The sequence below is a fragment of the Oncorhynchus nerka genome, linkage group LG3 (genome assembly GCF_034236695.1).
Source record: "Oncorhynchus nerka isolate Pitt River linkage group LG3, Oner_Uvic_2.0, whole genome shotgun sequence".
NCBI lineage: Eukaryota > Metazoa > Chordata > Actinopteri > Salmoniformes > Salmonidae > Oncorhynchus > Oncorhynchus nerka.
The window spans coordinates 64,636,329-64,649,169 of NC_088398.1; the positions used below are offsets into that span (position 1 = coordinate 64,636,329).

General features: G+C 46.5%; 1 protein-coding gene across 1 annotated transcript in view; it reads left to right on the forward strand.

The window, feature by feature from the left end:
• The first annotated feature begins 264 nt into the window (after positions 1-264).
• Positions 265-12,841, forward strand: part of LOC115115937 (immunoglobulin superfamily member 3-like) — a 188,225-nt gene continuing 175,648 nt past the window's right edge. The window contains exons 1-2 of the mRNA XM_065005754.1: positions 265-649; positions 8,420-8,484. Of these exons, the coding sequence (XP_064861826.1) occupies positions 265-649; positions 8,420-8,484 (450 nt within the window). The remainder of the gene's footprint in view (positions 650-8,419; positions 8,485-12,841) is intronic.

Sequence of the window (12,841 nt, forward strand, 5' to 3'; positions counted from 1 at the left end):
GAGCTGGAGGCAGCGAAAGCTGAGCGGCGGCGATATGAGGAGGCAGCACGGCAGTGCGACAGGTACGAGAGGCAGCCCCCCCAATTTTTTGGAGGGGGAACACAAGGTGTGGGGCTAAGCCAGGTAGCAGACCTGAGCTCACTCCTCGTGCTTATTATAAGCAGCGCGTTACTGGTCAGGCACCATGTTATGCGGTTAAGCGCACGGTGTCGCCAGTACGTGCCCATAGCCCGGTGCGCTATAGGGCAGCCCCCCGAAAGTGTCATGCGAGTGTGGGCATCCAGCCAGGGCGTATGGTGCCTGCTCAGCATGTCTGGTCGCCAGTACGCCGTTCCTGTCCAGGGTATCCTCCGCCGGCTCTGCGTGCTGTCTCCAGGGCGCTGGGAGGGTGCAGTGTGTCCTATGCCTGCGCTCCGCTCGTGCTGGGCAAATGTGGGAGTGGAGCCTAAGGGAGAGGTGCGCGTAGTAGGCACTAGATCTCCCATGCTTACTCACAGTCCGGTTCAACCTGTGCCTGCACTCTGGAGGTTCCGGGCTAGAGTAGTTATCCAGCCTGGGGGAGTGGTGCCAAGGCTGCGCACCAGAGCTCCAGTGCTCCCCCACAGCCCGGTCCTTCAGGTGCCTCCTCCTAACATCAAGCCTTCTGGAGGTCTCCCTAACCTGGTGGGTCCTGTGGCAGCCCCACGCACCAGGCTGTCTCTCTCTCCTCCCTACAGGTGTTCCCGTCTGTCCAGAGCGGCTAGAGTCTCCCGCCTGTCCAGAGCGGCTAGAGTCTCCCGCCTGTCCAGAGCAGCTAGAGTCTCCCGCCTGTCCAGAGCGGCTAGAGTCTCCCGCCTGTCCAGAGCGGCTAGAGTCTCCCGCCTGTCCAGAGCGGCTAGAGTCTCCCGCCTGTCCAGAGCGGCTAGAGTCTCCCGCCTGTCCAGAGCGGCTAGAGTCTCCCGCCTGTCCAGAGCGGCTAGAGTCTCCCGCCTGTCCAGAGCGGCTAGAGTCTCCCGTCTGTCCAGAGCCGCCAGTCTGTCAAGAGCCGCCAGTCTGTCAAGAGCCGCCAGAGCCGCCAGTCTGTCATGAGCCGCCAGAGCCGCCAGTCTGTCATGAGCCGCCAGAGCCGCCAGTCTGTCATGACCCGCCAGAGCCGCCAGTCTGTCATGAGCCGCCAGAGCCGCCAGTTTGTCATGAGCCGCCAGTCAGCATAGAGCCGCTGGTCAGCCAGGATCTTCCAGAGCCGCCGGTCAGCCAGGATCTGCCAGTCAGCCAGGATCTGCCAGAGCCGCCAGACCTGAGCTGCCCCTCAGTCCGGAGCTGCCCCTCAGTCCAGTTGGGCCATTTAGAAGGGTCGCCGTGTTTAGGAGGCCACGGAGGCGGACAATGAGGCGGAGAAAGACTGTGGTGAAGTGGGGTCCGCGTCCCGCGCCAGAGCCGCCACCGTAGACAGACGCCCACCCAGACCCTCCCCTATAGGTTAAGGTTTTGCGGCTGGAGTCCGCACCTTTGGGGGGGTGGGTGCTGTCACGTTCCCACCTTTATTTCCTTTGTTTTGTCATTATTTAGTATGGTCAGGGCGTGAGTTGGGATGGGCAGTCTATGTTTGTTTTTTGTATGATTTGGGGATTTCTATGTTTCGGCCTAGTATGGTTCTCAATCAGAGGCAGGTGTCATTAGTTGTCTCTGATTGAGAATCATACTTAGGTAGCCTGGTTTTCACTGTTTGTTGGTGGGTGTTTGTTTCCGTGTCTGTGTTTTTCACCACACGGTACTGTTTTGGTTTTCGTTCGTTTCACGTTTATTGTTTTTGTATCAGTTGTGTTCATGTTGAGTATTTCTTATTAAAAGAACCATGGACACTTACCACGCCGTATATTGGTCCTCCGATCCTTCTCGCCTCTCCTCTTCAGATGAAGAGGAGGAAAACCTTTACACCCACTGTATGTTGTGAAATTGTTAGATATTACTTGTTAGATATTACTGAACTGTCAGAGCTAGAAGCACAAGCATTTCACTACACCTGCAATAACATCTGCTAAACACGTGTATGTGACCAATAAAATTTGATTTGAGACAGATTTTTGTCAAGACTGAATAAAGGTGGCGGTGTCTCCTGAAATAATTTTCTGTCATTCCACCAATGATCGATTCACCCAGCAAGAATATGGTGTATGCTGCACTGATAGTCACCCATCTATCCATACCCCCCTCTCTCTTTTCCTCTCTCGCTCGCTCCCTCCCTCCTTCACTCTCTCCATCTCTTTCCCCCTGTCCTCTCCCCTCTTTGGCTGTCTAAGAAGCAGGTCTATGGCCTAGTCAATAAAAGTCTTGGTTCTCCAGCCTTATCAGATTGAAGGAGGAGAACAGGGAGGAGGAGAAGGGCGAGTGATTTAGGAATGAAGGTAGAGATGGACGCAAGAACAGGAGGGATTGAGGGGAGTACTAGATGAAAAGGAGAAACAAGGTGGATTTACAAAGAGATGGCGTGATGGAAAGAGATAATGGGCTAGAGAGAGGGATGGCTAAAGAGCGAGAGGGATGGCGTGAGAGTGAGAGGGATGGCTAGAGAGTGAGAGGGAGAGGGATGGCTAGAGAGAGAGGGATGGTTAGAGAGTGAGAAAGAGAGGGATGGCCAGAGAGCGAGAGTTACTGGAGGAGAGAGGAAGGCTGTATCCACTCTCTTGGTATTGATTGGGTGCTCTGGGCTTCCTGTTCCTTTTCACAGTGGCATTAGCTCTCTGTCCCTCTATCCTTCTCTCACTCTCTCTCTCACCATCATCCTTTTCTCCATTTAATTTACAATCACTCTTCTCTCTTTCCTATTTGGCACTGAGTTTTACTCTGTGAGTATATGAGTGTAGGTTCTCTGAGCTGGTGAATGGGCATGGGTCTTAACAAAAAAGAGAGGGAGAGAGAGATTTTTTCACTGTCTACTCTGCCATTTCCATGCCGATCTCATGTCCTCCAGAGACAGGGCCTCCTGCTCAATGACATTACTGCCACTCAGACACACACACACTCTCAGCCCGGGCGTTGTTCTCTCAGTCAGGTAACTGACTCTGGTGAGAGTGTGTCAGTGGAACCAGGAACAGCAGCGCAGAACATTACGTGACGTCTCTTACGGAACACAACCCAACGTTACACACAGGTGCAATGGAACCACAGAATAGAACCTGCAGCAGGAATAGAACAGACACTGCACAGTGGAACAAGATGGTAGATGGAATAGGAGGAGATGGAGTGAACAGGACACAGTGTGACGGGGAGGGCATAGGGGCTATCTCATTACTCTGAACAGGACACAGTGTGACAGGGAGGGCATAGGGGCCATCTCAGTACTCTGAACAGGACACAGTGTGACAGGGAGGGCATATGGGCCATCTCAGTACTCTGAACAGGACACAGTGTGACAGGGAGGGCATAGGGGCCATCTCAGTAGTCTGAACAGGACACAGTGTGACAGGGAGGGCATAGGGGCCATCTCAGTACTCTGAACAGGACACAGTGTGACAGGGAGGGCATATGGGCCATCTCAGTACTCTGAACAGGACACAGTGTGACAGGGAGGGCATAGGGGCTATCTCATTACTCTGAACAGGACACAGTGTGACAGGGAGGGCATAGGGGCCATCTCAGTACTCTGAACAGGACACAGTGTGACAGGGAGGGCATATGGGCCATCTGACAGGGAGTACTCTGAACAGGACACAGTGTGACAGGGAGGGCATATGGGCCATCTCAGTACAGGACACAGTGTGAACAGGACACAGTGTGACAGGGAGGGCATAGGGGCCATCTCAGTACTCTGAACAGGACACAGTGTGACAGGGAGGGCATAGGGGCCATCTCAGTACTCTGAACAGGACACAGTGTGACAGGGAGGGCATAGGGGCCATCTCAATTCTCTGAACAGGACACAGTGTGACAGGGAGGGCATAGGGGCCATCTCAGTACTCTGAACAGGACACAGTGTGACAAGGAGGGCATAGGGGCCATCTCATTACTCTGAACAGGACACAGTGTGACAGGGAGGGCATAGGGGCCATCTCAGTACTCTGAACAGGACACAGTGTGACAGGGAGGGCATAGGGGCCATCTCAGTACTCTGAACAGGACACAGTGTGACAGGGAGGGCATAGGGGCCATCTCAGTACTCTGAAGTGGCTGCCTCCTCGTCACCTGCCTCTCATTCATTTGCACTTATGCAATGGCATGAAGTGTTTTTCGGAGTTGCTAGCTCAAGTCTGAAGAGATCATAGTGCAGTTCACACACACTATTCGGAGAATGAGAAAATATACAAACATCCCTCTCAAAGGAGAGCAAGAGACGATACAGACAGACACACACGCATAGTACACACGTTGACAATCTTGTTTATTACCCATACAATAATGGAATAAATGTCAACCTACGAGTGAGTGCTGCAGTTAGCTGCCGCCCACACTAACGAGCTAGGCTAATGCGAGAGTGTTTATCGTGTTAGCATTGTGTGTGTGTGGGGGGTAGGGGGGTGGGGAAATGGGCCAAAGAAGCACTACCGTGCCTCCGTTTTAATTAGATTAGCTTAGCTAAGCGCTAACCCTCAGAGGTGCGCTGCCTCTTCTTTGTGTGAGATCAATGCAATGCAGCAGCGAGGCTACATGAATATGTATATGAATAGGAGAATGCTAATGCTACATGAATATGTATATGAATAGGAGAATGCTAATGCTACATGAATATGTATATGAATCGGAGAATGCTAAGGCTACATGAATATGTATATGAATAGGAGAATGCTAAGGCTACATGAATATGTATATGAATAGGAGAATGCTCATGCTACATGTGTAGGTTAGTCAGCTGGTTCTCATAAAACAGGCAGGAGACGAAAGCGAGGATGAAGCCAGTTATTGTTGAAGCCCTGGAACAAGCTAGGAGCGTCTGTGTGTGTGTGTGTGACATTGTGTTGCTTTGAAGTCTCATCACCACAGAAAAGGGACAACTCAAGGTGTTTGTATTTCCACTTTTTCGGTGGAACTGCTGATAACCCCGCTCAGTCTGCCACACACACACACACCAGGGTTTACGTTAGGAAAATGTGGACAACATGACCCGGAAGATTTTAATTTATTTGCCGACCATTTGAGAAGTGTACCGGACCCATAAGCATTGGATGTATAACCCATTAGGGTGTCTAACCATGGTGCTCAGAATGACAGAAATCACATTTAGATTATGGTAATTCATCTTAACACAACATGCAACTCATGTAATGAAGCAGCCAATAAAACATCATTTTCAAACATTTGCCAAAATGCATTTTGTGGGAAAAAGGGAAACGCCATTATAAACAGCTCACCTGATGCGAGCGGTATGACAGATGGTGATCTAAAGATACACCAGCTAGGATGGGATGACTATAGGATTGTGCATTTGGCTTCTGGACAATGAATTCAAGTTGATATGAAAACCAATAGAACAGGAGAGAAATGAGGAAGTCTTTCATAGTCACCGCAAGGCAAAAGGCTTAGCTGATTATTGAGTTGCGGCTATCAGTGAAAAACATATACAATATGTTTTGAAGATAATTTGTCTTGAGCACAAGGGGAGGTGAATGTGGCGAAGATAGCCTATAGGCACGTCTCTTTCCAGAATACATGTGCTCAGCTCTCCAGAATCCACTCAGCTCTCCAGAATCCACTCAGCTCTCCAGAATCCACTCAGTTGTCTTACGACAATTCTTGCGCATTCATTGTTTCATGTGAATTGTTTGCTCATATGTCACCAGTAGTAATTTTACCGTACCCTACCTTTGTCAGGAGGTAAGGAAGTGCAGCTCAGTTTTCATAAAGGTATGTCAAATGTCTACAAATATACTTGCCTTCAGAAAGTATTCATACCCCTTGACTTATTCCACATTTTGCTGTTAGCTTTAATTCTAAATGGATTAAATAGATTTTTTATCTCACCCATCTACACACAATATCCCTTAATGACAGTGAATTGTATTTTGTTTTTAAATTTTACCTTAATTTCACTAGGCAAGTCAGTTAAAAACAAATTCTTATTTACAATGACGGCCTACCAAAAGGCAAAAGGCCTCCTTGGGGACGGGTTGAGATTAGAAATACATAAATATAGGACAAAACACACATCATGACAAGAGAGACAACACAACACTACATAAACAGAGACCTAAAGACAACAACATAGCAAGGCAGCAACACATGACAACACAGTATGGTAGCAACACAACATAACAACAACATGGTAGCAACACAACATGGTAGCAGGACATAACATGGTACAAACATAATTGGGCACAGTGAAAACATGTTACAAAAAATTGGTGCACATTTATTGAAAATAAAATACAGAATGATCTAATTTTCATAAGTATTCACACTGCTGGGTCAATACTTCATAGATGCACATTTGGCAGCGATTACAGCTGTGAGTCATTCTGTGTAAATCTGTGTAAAGAGCTTGCCACACCTAGATTGTACACCTAGATTGTACAATATTTACATTATTCTTTAAAATATTCTTCAAGCTCTGTCAAATTGGGGGTTGATCATTGCGAGACAACCATTTTCAGGTCTTGCAATAGATTTAAGTCGAAACTGTAACTTGGCCACTCTGCAACATTCACTGCATTTTTGGTAAGCAACTCCATTGTAGATTTGGTCTTGTGTTTTAGGTTATTGTCCTGCTGAAAGATGAATTGATCTCCAAGTGGCTGGTGGAAAGCAGTCTGAACAAGGTTTTCCCCTAGAATTTTTCCCATTATTTTTTTATCCTGAAAAACTTCCCAGTCCTTAACGATTACAAGCATTCCCATAACATGATGTAGCCACCGCAGTGCTTGAAAATATGGAGAGTGTTACTCACTAATGTGTTCTATTGGATTGGCCCCAAACATAACACTTTGTATTCAGCATAAAAAGTGATTTTCTGTGTCACATTTTTTTGCGGTATTACTTTTAATGCTCTTCATTTTTTATTAATTTGTAAAAAATTTATTTTTATAATTCCACTTTGACATTCTGAGGTATTGTGTGTAGGTCAGTGAATCTTAATTTAATACATTTTAAATTCAGGCTGTAAGACAACAAGATTTGAAAAATGTCAAGGGGTGTGAATACTTTCTGAAGGCACTGTGTATGTGTTTGCTGTTGGATCTTTGTTATATGGCCAAACATGTTGGAGAAGTGCTTTATCCATACATCTCCATTTTGGATAGATAGCTCTTCGTGTTGTTGTTTAGTCTGTTCCAATTTCCCCAGAAGTGATTGGACTGTATGGATTATTCAATCAGATTGAGCTGTTTTCTGACATGCTGTTCCTTTTTTATTGGTGTATTTTTCTATTGTTCTAGTGTTTCAACATAGGGAGTTCCTTCTGCTTCTCTGGGTCTCTGTGTTTTTGGTTGGATTGGTTTCTCAATTTCTTTCCTAGCTTTTTGCATTCTTCATGAAACCATTTGTTGTTGTTGTTAGTTTTCTACTAGATTTGTATTTTATTTGATATGTTTGCTGATAAGTCAAATATACTGTTCAGGCTTCCTACTGCAAAGTTTACACCATCGCTATTGCAGGGAAACATTTAGTCCTGGAAGTTGTCTAGGGGGGATTGGATTTGTGGTTGCCCAGTGGTTTTTTGTAGCTTTCTACACTGCCTTTCTTCTGCCTACAGAATTTCTTAATATCATGCCGTCGGTTGGGCTTCAATACCTCATGGTTGAGTATTTCTCTGTTGGGGTTTGATAGCGGTGTTAGTTGGCTGACTTGGTATGCTCTGAGAGACTACAGTACTATTATTTCATTTTTTATTCCTAACCAATTGCAAAATGTTTCCTGTTTTTGGTTTAATTTAACAAATTAGCATTCCCTCTGGGTCCCTTCACTGTGTAACATCTGGTAGTTTGGTGGATGGGACTACCAGCTCTCTGTAACCTTGAGGGCAACCAGTGAGTCCATCTTCTCTATACCATGTTTATTGCAGTATGATAATATCTGTGTTTCTGATTTATTTTGTGAAATCTATGTTCCTGCTCTTTAGGCCAAAGGCAGATGACCTCCAACTTTGTATATTCCAGGAAGAGATAGTAAAAGCTTGGTGTTCCATAGTGTCTCTGTCAGTCTGTGTCTGTATGTGTGTGGAGGTAGTGCTGGTATCAATTTAAAGAGATTAACATCGTGCCCGCCTCATTAGCATGCTAATCAGCCCCTCATTATTTGGAATGAGAAATAGTGATTTATTTCAAATGTCTACTATAATGGATTTCAGTGTGGGCTCTAGAGCCCCAGGCTTGTCTGTCTGTGTGGAAGTGGGGGGAAACCAACTCTGAACACACTACACGTATACACCACACGGTGCTACACAGTAGCAAGGAAATCTGAAGGCCTGGTGGAGTTCTGCAGAGTTTTCTCTTAACATGTCCCTCTGTGACAGAATTCCACTTTGAAGGCCCCTGTGTGGATAACTACGTCCTCAATCTCCACGGCGTGATCAATCACGTACGTACATACACACACACACCACACTCTCCCTCGGAAAAGGCGGGTGCAGACAGCAGACGTGCTGCCACCTGTGCCCCACTCCAGGGTCGAGCTCTGCCGGAGGGGACCGTTTGTGTGTAAGCCCCCCTGGTGTTGTTCTAGCTCAGACAGACAGTTGCTCCTCTTATCTGATACCCTGCTGGACTGGTGCCCTGTGGTTCTGTTCAACCTACTCTCACCCTGGACTGCATATGCATACCCCCCCCCCCACACACACACATACACATACACATACAGTTGAAGTCTTAAGTTTACATACACTTAGGTTGGAGTCATTAAAACTAGTTTTTCAACCACTCAACAAATGTCTTGTTAACAAACTATAGTTTTGGCAAGTCGGTTAGGACATGTACACAAGTAATTTTTCTAACAATTGTTTACAGACAGATTATTTCACTTATAATTCACTGTATCACAATTCCAGTGGGTCAGAAGTTTACATACACTAAGTTGACTGTGCCTTTAAACAGCTTGCAAAACTTCTGATAGGCTAATTGACATAATTTGAGTCAATTGGAGGTGTACCTGTGGATGTATTTCAAGGCCTACCTTCAGACTCAGTGCCTCTTTGCTTGACATCATGGGAAGATCAAAAGAAATCAGCCAAGACCTCAGAAAAGTCTTGTTCATCCTTGGGAGTAATTTTCAAACACCTGAAGGTACCAAGTTCATCTGTACAAACAAACAACTGAGGAAGTACAGTTCCCGCGCAGCCCAGTCAAAACTGTTCGCTGCTCTGGCCCCCCAATGGTGGAACAAACTCCCTCACGACGCCAGGACAGCGGAGTCAATCACCACCTTCCGGAGACACCTGAAACCCCACCTCTTTCAGGAATACCTAGGATAGGATAAAGTAATCCTTCTCACCCCCCCCCTTACTAGATTTAGATGCACTATTGTAAAGTGGCTGTTCCACTGGATGTCTTAAGGTGAACGCACCAATTTGTAAGTCGCTCTGGATAAGAGCGTCTGCTAAATGACTTAAATGTAAATGTAATAGTACGCAAGTATAAACACCATGGGACCATGCAGCCGTCATACCACTCAGGAAGGAGACACGTTCTGTCTCCTAGAGATGAACGTGCTTTGGTGTGAAAAGTGCACATCAATCCCAGAACAACAGCAAAGGACCCTGTGAAGGTGCTGGAGGAAACAAAAAAGTATCAATATCAATATCCATAGTAAAACGAGTCCTATATCAACATAACCTGAAAGGCTTCTCAGCAAGGAAGAAGCAACTGCTCCCTAACCGCCATAACAAAGCCAGACTACGGTTTGCAACTGCAAAGGGAGAGGCTTGCAAGCCGAAGAACACCATCCCAAACGTGAAGCACGGGGTTGGCAGCATCATGTTGTGGGGGTGCTTTGCTGCAGGAGGGACTGGTGCACTTCACAAAATAGATGGCATCATGAGGAGGGAAAATTATGTGGATATATTGAAGCAACATCTCAAGACATCAGTCAGGAAGTTAAATCTTGGTCGCAAATTAAATGGGTCTTCCAAATGGACAATGACGACAAGCTGTGGCAAAATGGCATAAGGACTACAAAGTCAAGGTATTGGAGTGGCCATCACAAAGCCCTGACCTCAGTCCCATAGAATATTTGTGGGCAGAACTGAAAAATCACATTTTCATAACTGTGCCCTTATTTGTCTACCATCTGTAAGCTGTTAGTTTCTTAACGACTGTTTCATGTTCATTAATTGTTTTATTTTTTATATATATATATATATCTTTTTTTTACCTTTATTTAACTAGGTAAGTCAGTTAAGAACAAATTCCTATTTTCAATGACAGCCTAGGAACAGTGAGTTAACTGCCTTGTTCAGGGGCAGAATGACAGATTTTAACCTTGTCAACTCGGGGATTCAATCTTGCAAACTTTCGGTTGCTAGTCCAACGCTCTAACCACTAGGCTACCTGGTTCATTGAACAAGCATGGGAAACAGTGTTTAAACCCTTTACAATAAAGATCTGTGAAGTTATTTGGATTTTTACGAATTATCTTTGAAAGACAGGGTCCTGAAAAAGGATGTTTATTTTTTTTGCTGAATTTATATACATGTGTATATATATATCACACACCAACTGGTATTTTCTCACCCACACTACCCTCTTCCCATGAGGCACCAGCTTGTTCCAGACAATGCACCACCACCCCACACAGACACACACACCAGGGACTGCATATTCCAGCCCCCCTACACACACCAGGGACTGCATATTCCAGCCCCCTTAAACACACCAGGGACTACATATTCCAGCCCCCTACACACACCATTGACTGCATATTCCAGCCCCCCTACACACACCAGGGACTGCATATTCCAGCCCCCCTACACACACCAGGGACTGCATATTCCAGCCCCCCTACACACACCAGGGACTGCATATTCCAGCCCCCCTACACACACCAGGGACTGCATATTCCAGCCCCCCTACACACACCAGGGACTGCATATTCCAGCCCCCCTACACACACCAGGGACTGCATATTCCAGCCCCCTACACACACCAGGGACTGCATATTCCAGCCCCCTACACACACCAGGGACTGCATATTCCAGCCCCCCACATACACCAGGGACTGTATATTCCAGCCCCTCCTACACACACCAGGGATTGCATATTCCAGTCCCCCCTACACATACACCGGGATGCATTATCCCCACCCTGAAGACACACACAAAACCCTCAGCTTCCTATTCCCCTGCCCCATCAACACAATCAGCACCCCTTCCATTGCCACCAACCAGACACCACGCTCTGCCTCCTCCCATGTCTCTGTCTGGGTGTGTCTCCATATGGCTGATTGATGGGTGGCTGGATGGCTCTGTGTGTGAATGGGTCTTCGTCTGATTTAAAGGAGGGACTGGCCCTGTTACGCAGACCAGACCATTGCTCTGCACTTGCTTCTGGAGATAGACTTATTTTCCTGCTTATGTTTATTCACACACACTCATACATACACACGGGCCAATTTGAAAAGCAGCACCACCTGGGAGTGGCAAAAAGAGAAAGCTCTCATGCAGTGATCCACACACACACACACACACACGATAGTGGTGGTCAGATGGCTGAGGCTATAACTGGCTCTGTCCCTGGGGCTGTCTTTAATTGGTCACAGTACTTGACCATCTGGGGCTGGAGAGAGGGAGAGATTGACGAGAGAGAAACGGAGCGATGAAACGAGAGGGAGGGTTGCTTCTCTAGGTGTGAGAAGCGGAGACGGAGAGAAGGAGGTGAGGCCTTGGAGAAAAAGAGGTTGCATTAATGCCTGCTTTTATTCCGGTGTCATTCTGTTTGTAAATTCAAATGTTCTTTGTACATGTTTTCTTCTGAGTTGAGTGGATGTCTGTTTGAGTGTGCTGTATAAGAGTAGGATGAGGGAGCTGGTATGTGAGCCTGTATAGAGTAGATTGGTAGTGAGCCTGTATAGAGTACTGTAGAGTGGTAGTGAGTCTGTATAGAGTACTGTAGAGTGGTAGTGAGCCTGTATAGAGTACTGTAGAGTGGTAGTGAGTCTGTATAGAGTGCTGTAGAGTGGTAGTGAGCCTGTATAGAGTACTATAGAGTGGTAGTGAGCCTGTATAGAGTACTGTAGAGTGGTAGTGAGCCTGTATAGAGTACTGTAGAGTGGTAGTGAGCCTGTATAGAGTACTGTAGAGTGGTAATGAGCCTGTATAGAGTACTGTAGAGTGGTAGTGAGCCTGTATAGAGTAGATTGGTAGTGAGCCTGTATAGAGTACTGTAGAGTGGGAGTGAGCCTGTATAGAGTAGAGTGTTGGTGAGTCTGTATAGAGTACTGTAGAGTGGTAGTGAGCCTGAATATAGTACTGTAGAGTGGTGGTGAGCCTGTATAGAGTACTGTAGAGTGGTAGTGAGCCTGTATAGAGTACTGTAGAGTGGTAGGGAGCCTGTATAGAGTACTGTAGAGTGGTAGTGAGCCTGTATAGAGTACTGTAGAGTGGTAGTGAGCCTGTATAGAGTACTGTAGAGTGGTAGGAAGCCTGTATAGAGTACTGTAGAGTGGTAGTGAGCCTGTATAGAGTACTGTAGAGTGGTAGTGAGCCTGTATAGAGTACTGTAGAGTGGTAGTGAGCCTGTATAGAGTACTGTAGAGTGGTAGGGAGCCTGTATAGAGTACTGTAGAGTGGTAGTGAGCCTGTGTAGAGTACTGTAGAGTGGTAGTGAGCCTGTATAGAGTACTGTAGAGTGGTAGTGAGCCTGTATAGAGTACTGTAGAGTGGTAGGGAGCCTGTATAGAGCACTGTAGAGTGGTAGTGAGCCTGTATAGAGTACTGTAGAGTGGT